At 41.9% G+C, this 18,441-nt stretch overlaps 1 protein-coding gene across 3 annotated transcripts in view; it reads left to right on the forward strand.

Annotated features, from left to right (window-relative positions):
- Nucleotides 1–11,973: 11,973 nt before the first annotated feature.
- RAB3IP (RAB3A interacting protein) overlaps nucleotides 11,974–18,441 on the forward strand; it is a 33,134-nt gene continuing 26,666 nt past the window's right edge. For 2 of the 3 annotated variants that reach the window (XM_071766686.1, XM_071766696.1), the window contains exon 1: nucleotides 11,974–12,091. In XM_071766686.1, the coding sequence (XP_071622787.1) occupies nucleotides 11,979–12,091 (113 nt within the window). In that variant the 5' untranslated portion in view covers nucleotides 11,974–11,978. Of the gene's footprint in view, nucleotides 12,092–12,123; nucleotides 12,612–18,441 lie in introns of those variants that run through there. The other variant, XM_071766703.1, reaches the window with a different exon arrangement.

Consider the following 18,441-nt stretch of genomic DNA (forward strand, 5'->3'; position numbering starts at 1 on the left):
TTTGGTTCTGTAAAACAAGACAAACTCTGTCTTTTATGACCCATGGCATTAAGAGGGAGCTGTAAAAGGTGATAGACTGTGAAAGCCCAGGACCTGTCATATAATGTTGCCATTAATCTCTGTGGAGAATGAAATAATGCAACTATGAAGGAAATAAAAAAAAAAAAACCAAAACAGGGGAGAGAGTAAGGAGAATTTATAGTTTTAATAAATTTTATGATGAAAGTGGGTTTTTTGTCCTCTGCCTTACTCCCATTAAGCTATTTGAGACCACTTATTTAATTAAAACCCTCTCAGAAAGCAAGTAAGTTGTTGCCATTGTTTGTGTTTCTTCTTGCTGGCAATGGAAGAAGGGAGACACTTTGATGTCAAAGCATGCAGGACATTAGACTGTGGCATGTGTGTGTCAGGAAGGGGCCTGTGGCAAAAGATGACAAATCATTTTAGCATTCAGTGACTTGGCATGAAGAAACATACTGCCTGATGCTATTACAGTGAGTGTCCTCTGCAAGGAAAACTACTAACAACAGGGATATTTTAAGGTCACTGGTAAGAGAATTACTGAGACCTGAAACATTTTTTCTCTGCTGAGTATAATCATCTGCTGGTTTCACTGAGCAGTAAATAATAGCACCTCTGTGTCAGACAGAGGGTATCAGGTGGTTTTCCTGGCGGCTTTTCAGTTTTTCTGCAGATTGGAGCTGTTTTGCAGAAGGCATGAGATTTAGAGCCCCTGTGTGTTCAGAGGCAGAAATAAGTAAAGGTTTCGAGATGTGTAGCTCCACTGTGACCAGTTCTGTAGGAAATACTTCTCTTTTTATCACTATGGTGCCCCTAAGTCCTTACTAGCTATCTCCCTGAGGCAGGCAATGTTTTTGTCTCTCTTCCATTTCCCCTGGTCCCAAGAGAAGGACACGTGATTGGTGTAGTGCCCTCGCTAGCCAAGGCTGCTGTGCAGTTTCCCTGCACCCTCTGACTTGGCTGGGCACACCCTGTGACAGCTAATGGTGCTCCCATGTCAGGGGACATTGCGGGATCCAGTCCCCCACGGGTCACCTGGGTCCACCTGAATGTGGAGGTAAGAGGGTAGGGGCTGGGGAGTGACAGCTCCTTACTGCTGCTGCAAAGTTCCCAGTTAATGAACTTACTACGTTATAGCTGATATGTTAGCTAGTGTTAGCACAAGTGAGGAAGACCTTTACTATAAACTTGAAGGTAGCCTTACATTCAGCTCTTTGGTGCAGCTTCATGTGGGTATTTTGAATCCACAACATTAACAACAGATCATTGATGGGCTCCAAGAGCTCTGTTGTTACAGAAGGGCTGCAAAAGCCATCATGATAAGATCTTTGGTTCAGCAAGGACTAGCTCCAGAGATTTGCAAAAATCGTTTTTTTTCAAGGCATCAAGGTTTCAAGGTTTTTTTTTTCAAGCTTCCTTATGCTTCAGAGGCAGAGGGTAACAGTGGGGACTTGGGAGGAACGAAAAAGCAATGAATGCTTTTCCCAGCCTACGAAAAAGTGTTGGCAAAGGCTAAGGACGGAGAAAATACTGATTAATGATAGTCAAACTTCTGGGTGTGGCTTCTGGGTGATGTTGACATGGCTGTGACAGTCCTGCTGTGTGAGAAATGCCTGTGGGAGCTTTGAGAGGGCTGCTGGCAAAGGAGCCATGCAGAGGACACGGCTGCAGAGAGCACACAGCTAAGCAGAGCTGCTGCGAGGTATCAGGGCACAGGGGAGGGCTGTGCCAACCCTTCCTCTGCCCCTCCACTGTTAAGCTGCCATCTCACAGGAGTGTTACAGCACTGGGGATGGAGAGACACTGGGATCACCACTGCCAACATCCTCCTCCTCCCCCCATTTTCGTCCACCACATACCAGTGGCCAGAGACAGCACGGCTGTGGTGGCAGTGGAAGCGGGTGTCACAACAACCACTTTGGGCACAAGTGATGGAGGTGGCAGACAGAGGAAAGAAGGGAGCAGTTTCATGGATGCTGCTGACTTCCTGGCATCCTCCCAGGAGGCAAGAGTGACCAGCTGAGGTTGGGTGGGGTTGCTTCCTTATCACAGAATCATAGAATCATTTGAGTTGGAGGGGACCTCTAGAGATTATCTAGCCCAAACCCAGGCAGGACTGCCTAGAGCAAGTTACATAGGATTGCATCCAGCTGGGTTTTGAATGTCCCCAGAGAAGGAGATTCCACAACCTCCCTGAGCAGCCTGGTCCAGTGCTTTGTCACCCCCACAGTGAAGAAATTTGTTCCCATGTTTAAATGGAACTTCCTGTGTTCCAGACTGTGCCCTCTGCTCCTTGTCCTATTGCTGGGCACTACTGAAAAGAGTCTGGCTCTATCCTCCTTACAATCACCTTTTAGATATTTATAGACATCGATAAGGTCTTCTTGCAGCCTTCTCTGCAAGCTAAAGAGTCCCAGATGACTCAACCTTTCTGTGTAAGAGAGGTGCTTCAGTCCCCCAGCCAACTTTGTTGACCTCTGCTGGACTCAGCAGTTCCCTGCCTCTTTTGAACTAGGGAGCTCAGAATTGAACACAGTATTCCAGATGAGGCTTAACCTGGGCAGAGTAGAGGAGGAGGATGACCTCCCTCAGCCTACTGGCCACACTCTTCCTAATGCATCCCTGGAATACCATTGGCCTTCTTGGCCACAAGGGCACAATGCTGGCTCATGGTTAACTTATTGTCTACCAGGACTCCAAGATTCTTCTCGTCAGAGCTCCTTTACAGCAGGTCAGCCCCTAATCTACACTGATGCATGCGGTTGTTTTGCCCCAGGTGCAGGACCTTACATTAATCCTTGCTGAACTTCATTCCTTTCTGCCTAACTTTCCTGCCTATCCAGGTCATGCTGGACAGCAGCACAGCACTCTGGTGTGTCAGCCACTCCTCTCAGTTTCATACCACCATCAAACTTGCTGAGGAATCACTCTGTCCCCCCATCTGGTGAATATGTAAAACAAGACCGTACCCAGTACTGGCCCCTGGGGAACATCCAACTCAACCCTGTACCACTTATCAACTTCTGAGTTCTGTCACTCAACTAGCTCACAATCCACCTCACTGTCCACTCACCTAACCCACACTTCCTGAGTTTTTTAATGAGCCTGTTATGGGAGATAGTGACAAAAGCCTTGCTGAAGTCAAGGTAGATTACATCTGTTGCTCTCCCATCTAGCCAGCCAGTTATGGCATCACTGAAGGCTAAAAGGTTGGTCAGACATGATTCACACTTGGTAAATCCACACTGACCACTCCCAATACCTTTCTTTTCTTCTACATGTTTATGGCAAACCATTCTTCAGAGCAGGGCTCTTTCATGCAGACCCCCTTTGACTTGCCTAGAAATAAATCCCCATTGCTGCATGCTGCTCATTGACAATGAGCTTTCAACAGGGCTGAGATAAATGCACTGTATTGGGCCAGAAATTGGACAAGGCAGCCTTGGGCAATCAGACAGCAGACATGGGTTTTCTGGAGCATTATCTGCTATCAAGGAGTGAGATTGGACTTATTCTGGGGGATTAGAGAGAAAGAATTTTTGAAACTAATTCTGATTATTCCTTCTAAGCTGGTATGGTAAAGACTACTCCATCAAACACTGAGCTTGGGAATGTACTCTGAAGAACAGAAAGACCTTCAGTCTATGACCTGTTATTAGGAACTCCTCTCTTGTACTTTCTCATAATCCTCTCTGATGAATTTGATTTATAGGATTTATAAAGGAATAAGGATTTATTCATAATTTGCAAATCCTGTAAATGTTATAATTTATATATCCTACAAGGACTTATATTTGCATATAAACCTATAAACCACTAAATTTTCACCTTCATATTTAGGAAAGGATTTTTCACATCTTGGAGATCATTTAAAATCTATATGGAGTCTTATTATAGACTATTAACACAAACAAAGATCTCCTCAAGCCATGATAAGTACATAATATTTTGTTAAGATATTTACATCTTTGCCATCACATGCAATTATCTTTAACAGGTGTCATATTGACGACAGCATGCAGAAATTCTGTTTGTATACACTGTGTTCCTAAAAGGCTACCAAAAATAATGGATTTGCAAAGTGTGTAAAATACTGTTTCACATTTGTGATGATTAGTATAATTTTACCACTTCTTGTCCTTTTTCTGACCTTTTCCTGATGGACACCTTTAGCAAATGTTGTTTCATCATCATAAATACGCAGAAGAGGTTCTTTTGTTTTACAAGTATATATGGGAGACAAAAATTTTGGCCTCATCTATAAAAATAGCTTTCAGAATTTTCTCTGTATATGCAGCTCTACTAATGATTGCTGCTAATGGTGTATTTTGCATTCATGTTCTCTTGATTCACTTTGGATACACACAACTCATACTTTAGGAAATGAAATTGTGAAAGCACAGGAGTAGTTCCCTAAAAAAGGTTCCAAAAAATAAGCTGGTGGGGAAGAAGAGTGGCCTGGTTGAGCAGGGAGCTTTTGCAAGAACCCAGGGAAAAAAAAAAAAAGAGTTTATCAACTTGAGAAAAAAGGGACAGGTGAATCAGGGTATTGTAAGGTCATGTAGGAAGAATTAGAGATGCAAAAGCTTAGTTAGAACTTAATACGTCCATCTCTATTAAAAATAATTTTAAAAGCTTTTACAAATACAGTAAAAACAAAAGGAGGGTCAGGGAAAAATTCCATTCCTTATTGGATGAGGGGGGGAACATGGTAATGGAAGACAAGGAAAAGGCTGAGGTACTTAACATATTCTTTGTCTCAGTCTTTGACAAAAAGACTGGCTACCTTCAGGGCAACTGCACTCCTGAGTTGGTAGACAGGGAAGGGGAACAGAATAACTCTCCTATAATCCAGTAGGAAGTAGTTAAGTGATCTGCTGTGCCACTTACATCAAGCCTATGACCCCAGAACATAGGGTCTGGATGGGATTCATCCTAGGGTGCCGAGGGAGCTGGTGGAAGAACTGGCTAAGCCACTCGCCATCATTTATCACCCATCCTGGCTAACCAGGGAGGTCCCTGATGCCTGGAGGTTGGCCAGCATGACACCCATCCACAAGAAGGGCTAGAATGAGGTTTTGGGGAACTATAGGCCTGTCAGCCTGACCAAGGTGACTGGCAAGGTTATGGAGCAGACCATCATGAGTGCCATCAAGTGGCATGTGGAAGACAACCAGGGGATCAGGCCCAGCCAACATGGGTTTAGGAAAAGGTCCTGCCTGACCAATCTCATCTGCTTCTATGACTGAATGACCCACATAGAGGATGAGGGGAAGGCTGTAGATGTGGTCTACCTTGACTTTAGCAAAGCCTTTGACAGTCTCCCATAGCATGCTCCTGGAAAAGCTGTCAGCCCACGGCTTGGACAGGTACACCCTTTGCTGGGTTAAAAACTGGCTGGATGACCTGGTCCAGAGAGCAGTGCTGAATGGCGCTGCATCCAGGTGATGTCCAGTGACCAGTGGTGTTCCCCAGGGATCAGTACTGGGCCCAGTCCTACTCAACATCTTTATTGACAACCTGGATGAGGGCATTGAGTCTACCCTTAGTAAATTTGTGGATGACACCAAATTGGGGGGGAGTGTCTATCTGCCGGAGAGTAGGAAGACACTGCAGAAGGACCAGGACAGTCTGAGTTGATGGGTCAAGGCCAACAGTCTGAAGTTCAGCAAGACTGAGTGCTGGGTCCTACACTTTGGCCACAACAACCCCATGGGGAGCTCCAGGCTGGGCACAGAGTGGCTGAGAGCAGCCAGGCAGAAAGGGACCTGGGAGTCTGGACTGACAGGAAGCTGAACATGAGTCAGCAGTGTGCCCAGGTGGCCAAGAAGGCCAATGGCATCCTGGCCTGTATCAGGAACAGTGTGGCCAGCAGGACTAGGGATGTAAATTTTCCTCTGTACTCAGTGCTGATGAGGCCTCACCTCAAGTACTGTGTCCAGTTCTGGGTCTCTCACTTCAAGAAGGATACTGAGGGTGCTGGCACGGGTCCAGAAGAGCGCAATGAGGTTGGTGAAGGGACTATGGGGAAAGTCTTACATGGCAAGGTTGAAGGATCTGGGTTGTTCAGTCTGGAGAAGAGGAGACTCAGGGGGGACCTTATCATTCTCTACAACTCCCTGAAGGGAGGGTGTAGTCAGGTGGGGGTTGGGCTCTTCTCCCAGGAAACGAATGACAGGAGGGCATGGCCAGAAGCTGTGTCAAGGGAGGTTTAGGTTGGATATCAGGAAACACTTCCTCACAGAGAGGGTGATCAGGCATTGGAATGGGCTGCCCAGGGAAGTGGTGGAGTCCCTGGAGGTGTTTAAGGAGAGGCTGGATGTGGCAGTTAGTACCATGGTCTAGCCAGTGTGGTGGTGTTGGGTCATGGGGTGGACTTGATGATCTCAGAGGTCTTTTCCAGCTTCAGTAATTCTGTGATTCTGTAAATCACACAGAGACAAAAACATCTGGAGTTGTGTATCTAGACAGGTTTCTGCTAATACCGTCCCCGGGGTGTTTAAAAAAAAAACAAACAGCAGAGTGCGATAGATGGTAGAAATCTATCAAATTCAAGTAATTTCATGTATTTATGTTTCCTTGTCCTCTTTCGTCTTGATTTTTGTTTCTGTTTATACTGGAAGATTTCCAGTATAGATAGGAACAGAGACTAATTTGTACTGCATGCTAGTCAAGATTCATTAACAACACATAATGCTGATATCCAAAGAAGTGCTATAATAACTAGGCTAAAATGTGGTCTGAACAACATGAAAGAATTTTCTTATTGAGAAGGAGTGAATAAAATGTTGGAAAGAGGGCAGTATTAAAGACATTGCTGTCAGGTTTTTTCAGACAAGAAAATATTGAGTTTTGCTTTATTTTTCTACTTAATGTCAACTGCTGCTGGAATTCCTGTCTTAAACAGATGAGTAAATTAACATAAAATGTCATCTGCCCATAGGATGAATGTGTCAAGAGCTGCTGTGATATCTCACAGTCTCTTTCGTGAGAGAAATTGCAATAATTAAAAATTAATCTAGTGGGAAAGATACCGGTGTACTTAGCATCACCCATTGTGGGTTGTGGAAATATACTTTAAAGGAGGCTCTTTTTATCTCTGAAAGTCACATGGCAGAATACTTCAGAGGATTACAAATGAATTTTTCTGCAGGATAAAGCCTGCTGCCCTGACAGATTAATTCTCCAAGTAAAATTGTATTCAGAAACACTTTGCTTTGCAACTTACTTGTCATGAAATAAACATAATTTGTTATGCAGTAGAGCTGATTTTGGTATTAAAAATACTATTACCAGAGTGACCATGATCAGCCTCAACAATTCTTTAATTGCCAGAAGGCACAGGCACACAAAAGCCACCTGATGTCACAGCATGGGATTTGTCAGACAGAAGATGGGATCAACAACGCAACCAATCCAGGAACCAAGCTCAAAAGGCTATGCCTGCATTGACTGGAAGAGCTTTCTCATGACTTAAGATTTGCCTCATCTGAGATGGGTTGGGTAAGTCAGTTAATAAGTACATTATAGAGTTAATATAATGCAGCTTCAGCTTAAGCAAAAAGGAAATTGCAAAAGGAAAGATTTTACTCTTCTTCAGTCAATGTCACCCTGCTTCCCAAGATGACCAGGGTTTCAAAACTTCTTGCACAATGCCAAGCATTCAATATTAGATAATTTCTTTGCTTGCCTAAAGATGCAAATGATGGCACAACCATTTGCACGTAATCATCTTTTTGTACGCGTGGGATCCTGCAGACATCTAATTTCTCTTCTTTTTTAATGAAGAAATTATGTTAAGAGAACTTTGTACTACAGTCATCATTACAGAATATTGACAGTTGATAATTAGTCTTTGCTTTATAATGTCTGTTACAGTCTCCTGCACTTCTCAAGTCAGATTTGTGAAAAAGGGATCTTTTCTCACATTGGAAAGTTTCTTTTATAAGAATAACAACAGCATTTATTTGTATTAGAGTTAATACTACATCTTCAGTTGTACAACAGGCGTGTTTATGTTCTCATTAAAGGTTTTTTGAGGTATCACTTGTAACACTGTAAACTCATGTTTGTTATGGATTAAGGAGCTAAGTTTTCAGTGGGGCAGTGTTTCATCTTCGAGAGCAGCAAACAATAATTCTTGTTCCCTGTATGAAAATACATTAATAATAATCATCATCGTACATAAAAATGGACAATACACATGAAAATACAACCAAACCATTCCATAAACCAATTTAGTAATTACAAGGAGTGCTGCTTATGCTGTGAAGAAATTCTTTGTATCTACAGACTATGATGTGTGTATACAAAAAATGATTTGTAAGAATGGAGATCCAGATTATTGCATGATTTTAAGAGAGTAACAAAGTGCAATTAGTTAGAACAGATATAAAGCTGTGATGCAATTTTCCATATACAACACTGTTAGAGGCGTGATTAAATCATGCTGACACTAATTGATGGGCAAAACTATAATCTTCATTATCTGAACTCAATGGCTTGTTTGTTGTTGATGCATTTGTAAGAATGGAATTACTAGCATTTGTTCATAAAAAGGGATTACATCAGGATGGCTGACCACTATCAGTTTCTTTCTGCAGAGGGAACAATTCACATGAGTTCCTTTTCTTATTTGGCTGGCTTTAGCTGAAAAAAAAAAAAAAATACTTACTGCTATTTCTTGATACACATATGAAATAGAAAAAACCCAGGACTTTGCACCATGACCCAGGTAGTCCTGCCAGTCCTGGATCAAAGCTAGCTCTGTCTTTCCTCCCTTGCATGCTTAAATGCTAAACATTTCCCTCAAAGCTTTATTTGTTTATTTTGCAGACACTGATTAAGGAAGGGGGTGAGGGGGGAAAACTATAAAAAGAGAAAGTAACATCCAGGAAAAAGAAGAGTGAGTTAAGTGAACCAACAGAGACAAAAACCCAGCCTTCCCTCTTTCTAATGCCAAGTCCAACCATTTCCACCTGAACTGCAACAGACCCTCTCCCTCTGCTCTCCTCAACTTTTCACTTTAAAAAAGCCTAAACATCCTGGGAAGATATTGCAGTATAAGCCCTACACTGTGTTTGTTTACCTTGGTTCACTCCTAGCTCATGGTGCACAAAGGAGTGCCCCTGCTCTGGTGTGCAGCTCAAGAAGGAGCCAAGAGTTGGATAAAAGTACTTTAAAGTAGATTTTAAAAAAATACTTAAGTCTTATATTTATGTCTCTGGATTTAATCCATATTGTTTTAACTTTTAATTTTAAATATGGAAGTTATATTTTCTGTGTTTTCTTGATGCCTGACTTTGAAAGTACTACATACGGTGAAAAACAGGAATACTTTTACAGAAAAAAAATCTGTTGGTGATTAATTTTAGTACAGTCAAGTGTCTTTGGAACCATATTGCTTTTATTTCTTGAAATGCAAGATGTCTAATCCGGTTAAGGCACCAGATTGTCATGCCAAGTACAGTCATTGTACAGGATTAAGAACTATAAGATTACAGATCCTAATTATAGACTCCTGTCAGTTTACTATGTTTTAATACATTGTTTATGACTTCTGATTCCACTTGTCTCTTTTGTAATCATGTTTTTAATGAGATGTCTGATACATCTAATTTGGCAAACCTGTATTCTGAGAGCACTGGGTTCTATTGCATGGCAATATTAGCAAATCAAATAATTTCAAAGGTTGAAGCCTTCAAACTGAACATCTCTGGTCTATGAGGCTTTTCACAAAAATCTTCAAATTATACTGCTATTTGAATGTTCCACATCTTGTCCTGCTTGGCTTCTTGTCTTTCAGATGTCTTCTAGAAAAGCTGTAGATGATTATTTTCTGTAGCCACTTTTGCTGCCTTTGTCCCCTTGTAGTCAGTGTAGATATATGCATTGAAAAGGAATTTTGAAGATATTACCATTTATAGGTAATATATTTACACTACAGTGAATGGTGTTGATACTTTTTTTTTTTTTTTTTTTTTTTGTATCCTCTATCCTCTTTGTCTTATTTATTTGCCCTCAGTAAACTTCTTGCTTGTGGATGCTAAGGTGAATGTGTCTCAGAGAACACTATTTGCCTGCTGCTATACCCTGCAGGACTGGCCAAACAGGATTCTTTCACATTCAGACATTCAGTCCACATTCAGTGGAAAGCTGTACAGATAATTAACGTTTCAATTATTGACTGGAATGTGGCCTAGATTCCTTGACTGATGAATGGGACAAGATCTTGTTTACATTAGTGTTTTGCTAAAGTTCCCCACCATTGCAGCACAAGGTTCAGTTCAGCTGCACTAACAATGAGGAAAGTACAGCCTCCAGCCAAGGCTGCTGTCATTTCAAGAATTATTTTTGGCAATATTTTTTGACCAGTGATAAGACGGTGTCTTGTTTATAGTAGCTCTCCAACATTTTGCCTACTGCTTTTAAAGGCCCAGAAAACACAAAACAGCACAGAAAAGGGCTTCAAAAGAAAAAAAGCAAGGTCTGCATGTTAACCTCTGAAAAGCTATAAAATTTCTTGAACTACCCTGCTTGTGTTAGGGTGGCAGTAATGACGGCTTAATGACACAGGCAAGCCAAGATGAGAGCTTGTAATACTATCTCTTCATCAGACAGACTAGTAGAGCTGGAAAAATCTTTTTAGCAGGTGAGACCTATTTTAGCTCTACGTGTGGCCTTATTTCACAAGTCTTGGATATATAATTCACAGTTCAGTCTTTAATTAATATATACATTAGGCAGGCTCAGCACCTGATTTGGGGCAGTGGATGCCCCAAGAGTGAAAATCACTGGATAATGATCTGACATGAGTTTCATGCTCTCAATGTAATCTTGTGCCTTTGTTACCATACACCATTAAATACAGAATTATTACCTTCTTTGCGTTTCTTCATGGAAACAATACATTCAGACTTTAACAGCCTTGACCTCATATGCCCTCGAACAGAAAGCAATGTTTTAATTCTCTCTCCCAGGTGATGAGTGAAGACACAGAAATGTCGGCTGATCTCTCTTGAAACCGAGTGTTTGCAGCCTTCCCTCTCCTGAAATCCAGACCTGTGAAATCGTGACCTGTGAAATCGTGACCTGTCCTTGTTCAGCCATGAGTCTTCTGTACCTTTCCAGTAAGGCCCCTGGGAATCAGAGAATTGTTTGGGTTGGAAAGGACCTTAAAGACGGTGTAGTTCCAGCCCCCTGCATGGGCAGGCACACCATCCACCAGACCAGCTTGCTCAGAGCCCCATCCAGCCTGGCCTGGAACACTTCCAGTGGGGGGATATCCACAGCTCCTCTGGGCAACCCAAGCCACTGCCTCACCACCCTCACACTGAAGAATTTCTTCCTAATATCTCTCCTAAATCTCTTCTCTTTCAGTTTAAAATCATTACGCCTTGTCCTCTTGCTACATGCTCTTATAAATTAATGTCTCTTCCCAGCTTTCTTGTAGGTCCTTTCCAGGTACTGGAAATGCTCTTAACAGCATTTTGTGGTCAGAGCATTCTCCACGGGCCGTCCTGGTGCTGATTGTTGAGGAGGGATGGAGGCTGTGCCTGAACAACCTAACCAGGCTTTTTAACAGTCCTGCTTTCCCTGAGCCTCAGCCTCGCCGCCTTTCCCTCCCCTGGAAGCCTGACTGACCGCCTGTTGGCAGCTTGGCTGACTACCAGCCGCAGGAGGGAAAAGCTTCCCTCAGACTGTCCCTCGGAAGCATTTTGGATCAGTGGCAGCTGAGGGCATGCAGCGAACCCCAGCCCCCACTCCTGGGTTGCTCTGTCCGGTCTTGCACCTCGGATCCTGAGGCGCACAGCCCGCACCCTGCCCCAGACGCCCGGCGCCATTCGTGCTCCCGAGGCGCGCTGCCCCTGGGCGTTACCGCCATGGCCGCAAGGGGGCGAGGGTGGCTCAAACCCGGCGCCCCAACCCCCTCGGCGCACCCTGCGTCCGTGGAGCGCATGCGCGGCAGCTGCCCCAGCGCTCCGCCTCCCGCCCCCCCCTCCCCGCTTTCCCTCCAGGTTGGCCGAAGGAAGGGACGCGGTGCGGCGGACGCATTTGCTGGGCTCGGCAGGTACGTGGCAGCCTCGGCCCCGCTTTCGGGAAGAGGGCGGCCGCCGTTCGTGCCGGGCTGCGGATCTCCGTTTGCGCTGCCGCACCTGTCTGGCGTCCCGCTGCCGGGAGCCCCGTGCCCGGGCGGGCGGAGCCGGCGTCGCCTATAAGGGCTGCCCCTATCTGGGGCTTGTGGTCGGGGGTGCCGTCCCGGCTGCGAGAGCCCGGGCTGGGGTTTTCCCCCCCACCCCCGAAAGAGCGAGAGAGCAGGTGGCGGCCCGGGTTGCGGCAGGACGGGAGGGCGCCCCGGCTCCTTCAGGGATTGCGTGGGTGCGGAGGGGGCAGCTGGCGGCGGGGATACGCTTGGTCCCGAATCTAGTCTCTCAAAGGCAAAAAGTAGTTCTTGGGAATCACCCCAGAAAGCGTCGGGAACACCTGTCTCTGGGGAGCCGGCGGCGGACAAAGAGCTGGAAGCAGCCGTCCTACCCTCGGGGCTGCCTGCGAGGGAACGGCCGTGGCCCTTCCGAGTCGTCGTAGGGCCGGTGGGGAAGGGCGTCCGGGCAGGGATGACTGAAATGAGGACGGGGGTGGGGGGGATGCGATAGAAGGCCAGGCTGGTGCTGAATTCTTTTCACAAACCTCGTAGCCGAGAGAGGCGACGGGGCAGAGGCGGGCAGGGCCGCTCGGTGGATCCAGAATTTGCCCCCTCTCCAGGGGGGTCCGGGGCGGCGGTGCCGAAGGGTGCCAGGAGCTGAGTCCGAAGGGTTCTGCTTTGTGGGACTGTGGAGCTGCTCTCCCCTGTCTTCCTGTTCGTTTTAAGGCCTTCGAGCAATATTGAGGTTAATACCTCGTCGCCGATAAGTAGTCCTCTAAACTCCAGGAGTTAAGTAGCAGGGATTTCAGCTAACCTTAATTTCCTGAAGGAGTTACCTTGGAGAGTGAGGCTCAGAAAGGGAATTTTGGGTACAAGTCAATGGCTGGTGATGAGCTGTGCAGAAATTGGTGCTGAGTGCCTGGTTCCCCGACAGTCGGCTGGGCTCTGGAAGCAGAACAATACCGAGGGGCCAAATCTCTTAACGATACCCTGAAGGCTCTTCTTGCTGACATAGAGCAACAGTGTTTTCATGGGTTTGAGATGGTTGTCTGTTTCGTTTGCAGATAGCGTACTAAGCTTTATATTGCTCGATTTGTTATCTGTGTTAATTTGTAAACATCTTCTTAGGAAGGCTGAAAAGCGGTGATCTAGACACCTAAAATAATTGCTCTTCTTCAGACTCGTGTTAACTGTGAAATCGGCAGCTTTTCTTTTGAAGCAGATGTAAGGTTATTCAGTCTAGAAGCATCTATTGGCAGCTACCATCTGTTCAGATATTTATAGTCCTTCCTAAAAGGACTTCAGGCAAAACCTGAAGTCTTGTTGCTTTAATAATTTTATTGTTGTTTTTATTACAGATCTGTTTAAAAAGTTCTGGGAAGGGTTAAAGTCAGGCCTTCTGTATTAGTGTCTTGGCAGTCATTCATCTGCTGTGCTTGGTTAACGTTACCTAGTGAGCAAAGAAGGATAAATAATTTACCATTCTCATTATGCTTTTGATAAATAACAAATGGGAGGGCATCTCACAGTTGTGACTGAAATATCTGTTTTGTTACAGTATATTTAAAAGGGTTTTTTTTTCTTTCTGTAGGAAAACAATTACAATAAGCCTTTTGATTCTAGACAGCAGCTGTGTTCATAACTTTTATTGATTTGCTTTGAAATTCCTGTAAAACGCCAAATGAGCTGGTCTCTCTGATCCTGTTAAGTGTATGGATTTTCCCAGACAAGAAACATGTACTTTGGATTTCTAGTTTTAAGAGTCTTTTTTATATGTCTTTTAAAATCTTGTCTAATATAACTACTGAAACTTGTATTAGAGATTTTGGTTGCGCTTAAGAATATCCTAATCATTTTTTTCAGAAATAAAGAAAATTTTTCTTTAAACAAATTTGCAGGTACACTTTCAAAGCTTTGTGTAGCATGAAAATGGTGATAATTTTTACTTAAGTTTACTAATTAAATATTTACAGTGTGAACAAAAAGTGAGTCTAGGTCCAAGTGTTGCCAAGAATGACACTGCAAGTCACAGTGCAAGTAAAGCTTAAACCTGAGATGGGATTGTGGTTTCCAAGATAAGACAGAACAGCATATGCAAAGAGAATTCTATTTACAGTTAAATTAACTTAGTTTAGACAGTCTTTGTGAACTGAACAGCATGCTTCGAATGTCAATTTACAATAAAAGTTTGCAGCACTCTACCTTGCAAAGCGCTGATTTTACTCTCTAGTAAGAGGTGTACTATCTACTGGACTCTAAACCATGCTTATTTATAGGTTTCACAAGCACTTCATAAATATAGGTCATTGAATTTTGTGTGGTGCTTGCTTCTGTAAAAGAGAGAATTGCTGTCTGCATCTGTATTTTTCTAGTTTAAAATGTCCCTGTAATAAAGTTCTCAAAACAGATTTTTTTAAGTCATCAGTTCAGCAAAACAAGTTCTTACTTACAGAGTCTTGCTATCAAACATACTAAGAGTTTTTCTAAAACAGTGTGAAATACTGTTTTGAATGCCTAACAGGAGCATAGAGAATAGAAAAATACCCAGATTGTAGCATTATATGACAACAGTACTGGGAATGAAATGGAAAAATATTCTCATGTTGAACAAGTGTGGGTTTACTAGCTCCTAAATTCTGTAGGCTTGCCTAACTTAAAATTTACCTTGTATTTACCCTCTTTTCTAACATACTCACTGCTAGTAAACATGTAGTGCAAGGTCACTTGGAAATAAAAGTAGAATACGCAGTATTCTGGAGTATGTTTTCTGTTCTCTTACTGCTCCAGAATAAATTCATAGAGTATTTGGGCTCCTGAGGTAGGATTTTATCATAATTGCAGAATTGTAAAGGTGGGAATTGGGGTTTTTTTGTTTGTTTTCTTCTGGTTTGTTTTTTGTTTTTGTTTGTTTTTTTTAAACCTTAAGGGAATTCCTGTCCCGAATTTTAAATTGTGTGCAATGAACTAGCATTGGTAACAGTATTTAAACTTGCTTGAGTTCTGTGGCTAAGCTTATATATAAAACCGTTCAGGAAGAAAAACCAAAAATAAACAGCAAATGTATTTGTCCCATGCCAACATCTGATAAATTGCTCATACTTGATAGGTGTAACTGAATTTGTTCTGAACTTCTAAATACTGTCCATATACTCCTAACAACGGTTTTGCTTTTCAAACTGCCTGCTTGCACATGGTAGGTATCAGTATGGAGTATCAGTGCTTAATTGGACTGTGTTAAATGATATTTATTAGTTCACTGCTTTAATACCCTATTGAGTTCTTAAGAGCTTAAAATATGTTACATTCCAGACTGTATAATGCCAAATACTTATTTCAACCTACTGAGAAGAATGCAGGTGCAGTGGTGGGCTAGTACCACTCCTTTACAAGAACTGCTGCAAAAAAAATCCACTTTCCTAGCTCATTCACAACTAACTGAAGCAGAAGTTGGAGTCTAATAAAGTGAGTCCTTGAGATTTTATTACATTTTGAAGAACTGCTGTGTGAAGATTAAAGCACAATAGCTAACAACTCCTTTTTTGTTTAATGCCAGCTAGAATTTACTTTTCATCAAACTATTTAGAAATGGTAACTTTTTCCTTGTGTGTTATTTATTTATTTTTTAAACTTGAGCAGATAACTGTTATATTGTGGTAGTGCTCTTTACTATTTAAGCTAAAAGTGAGATTTTTGATGTGTGAAATGTCTGGTGCTGGCATTGTTTTTAAATGGACTGTAAGTATTAGGAGGTTATTCAGAGTTCTCATCTTCAATCTGTCTTTTACCTCAAAGCAATCTGTGAAAGACACTTCACAATTTATAGTAGGTGGTTTTCAGCAATACTTTTTTCTTTTTTCCAAAGAAAACAAACAACTTTTCAGGGAGCTTTTTAGTATTTATTGACTCCTTTGATTCAGGCAAGTAGCTGGGACCCCTCTTACAGTAGCAATCGGAAAATTAAGTTTGTCACTTTGATTTGTCTGCTGTTGAAAATGTTCACAGTTCTTGATTCCTATTAGAAGTTACAGAAACCCGTTAGGTTAGCTGCTGTTAAACTGATTTCCTAGTATGCTTTTATTTAATATTAGATAACAAGATTTGAGCATTGTTTTGTCTTGAAGTTATGTGGGTAGTCAGCAGTGTAAGTGTGACAGTGGAGACAAATAAAAAGTTGTGTCATTTTGACAGCTTCCACTAAGTTTGCATTATTTCCACATGAAAATATAAGGAAATAAATTTATTTTGTTGTTGCATCCTGATTTATTACAGTACTTGAATTTTGTATGTCATCCAAACTCCATGCTATCAACTAAGACAAAAATAATTATGTATTTGGTAGGCACAAATGCTTTTCCAAGCTTTCACCATGTATTAGTGTGGTAGAAAATATATTAAGAAAATTAATGATTTTGTTTAATAAGTTTGCTGCCCTGGAATGTCAGAATATCAGCTTTTGTTCACAGTAGAATTACTACTGAAGAGTGCTCTGTCAACACCATGTTTTTTTACACACGGTCAGCTTGATTTCTAGTAAAGCTGTCTGCTTACATGTACCTTCTCACCAAGGCTGTCCATTGCTGCTGTAGTTAATAATACGAGCCTTCCCAAAGCTTTAACCTAGCCTGTAATCTTTAATAACACTGCAATATAATGTGGGTTTTTCACTTCATTTTGTTTACTATTACTTTAAAGCGTTCTTTCCCCAAAGAGACCTTTTATTTTTAGAACGATGTAGGTTTTTTGCACATTTGCTTGGTTTCATTAATGCATAACTTGTGTTCAGCTGATGCCTTGATAACCATAGTGTTGGTAATAGTGTTGGTGAGTCTTGAAACTGATAGGTTAAACATGAGCTTCTTTGTTGTCCTCTTTGTATGGGTAGTGTACACATTTTCTGCTTGCTCACTCCGAAGTGAGAAGTAACCCTAGGAAAGATAAGAAGTTTTGAATTTGAACAGTTGGTATGCTTACAAGTGCCCATTTGATAGTCTATGAGAAAAGTTTAGCTGAGGGACTTTAAGTCCCTCCACGAATAGTTTGTATAACTTTTTTACTTATTGTATCAGAAAGAACTTTTTGTTTAATGACTGAGAAGGCACACATGGATTTATTTACTCATAAATCTTTTTTGTCTGTTTAGGCTAAGATTGATATTTAATGTGTAAGCAGAGTGATTGTCATAAAATTCAATAGTTGTCTTGTTTCTTTAAAAAAAAATTAAAAACACTGGCACATTAAGTGAGAAAGGTGTAAGAAAGGAGTTAAGTGAACATTTTTCATATGAATAGGAGCATGTAGGGAGGATAGGGTTTTTTTTATTTTTTATTTTTCCAAGCATATATGTGGATGGTCATGAGCTATAAATGCAATTGGACATTTGGAAGATAATAAGCAGACTGCTAACAACTTCTCTCTCTGTGAGCCAGAGTGACTTTCTGCATTCATAACATAGCTGTTGGTCTAAATTCTCAAAGATACGAAGTGATGCATCTTTGAGCCTGTGACTTACTTGATGCACTGACAAAAAATTTTCCTGAGCCTTTTTTTTTTTTTTTTTCCTTCTTCCTTTGCTCTGTGGAAGTGGCTAAATAGCTATTTGTATGTTTGTTTTAAATCAGCTTGGAACAGCAAACTTTCATAGAAAATTTCAGCTCTGGGGTATACAGCTAAAAATAACCAGTGGTACTGGTGATGTGAAATAGTATGGTACCAGTATTGAACGTCAAGGTCAGATTGTGATTTTTTTTTCCTTTGAACTATGGACTTAAATTTGAAATTTGAAATGGAAGCAAGTCAACAGAAGGGAAGATGTAGCCGAAGAGTTCCCTTTTTGCTCTCAGATGTGTTCTTAATCTTTGCTTCTGTTGCACATTTTTTGGTTCACTTTCCTAGTTGCTGTAGGCATAGAAAAGGCAAGGTATCCAGGAATCTTTTCTACATCCCTGTTTAGAAGCTTGCACCTCCCTGCATCTTCTGTTAGTGGTGAAGACTGCAATCCCAGAAGTCAGAAATGTGAAGAGACATCTTGGTGGCATTGCCAGTGGGAATGTCTTGCTTGGTGGTCAAAAAAGGAGAGTAGTGGAAATAATGATAGTTAATATGTTTGTGTAGATATGAGCCTGAATTTGAGATTGGCAAGATGGATATTTTTCAGGGGGTCTGGTGAAATTACTGTTTCTACAATGTTGTATTTTCGATACGGCTTTATTCTTCTTTTATTAAATGTAAAAAAATGGCATGATGTGGTTGCACTGTAGAGCTGAAAAAAATTTTTTTTG

Source organism: Heliangelus exortis, chromosome 1 (genome assembly GCF_036169615.1).
Source record: "Heliangelus exortis chromosome 1, bHelExo1.hap1, whole genome shotgun sequence".
In the NCBI taxonomy this organism is placed as follows: domain Eukaryota; kingdom Metazoa; phylum Chordata; class Aves; order Apodiformes; family Trochilidae; genus Heliangelus; species Heliangelus exortis.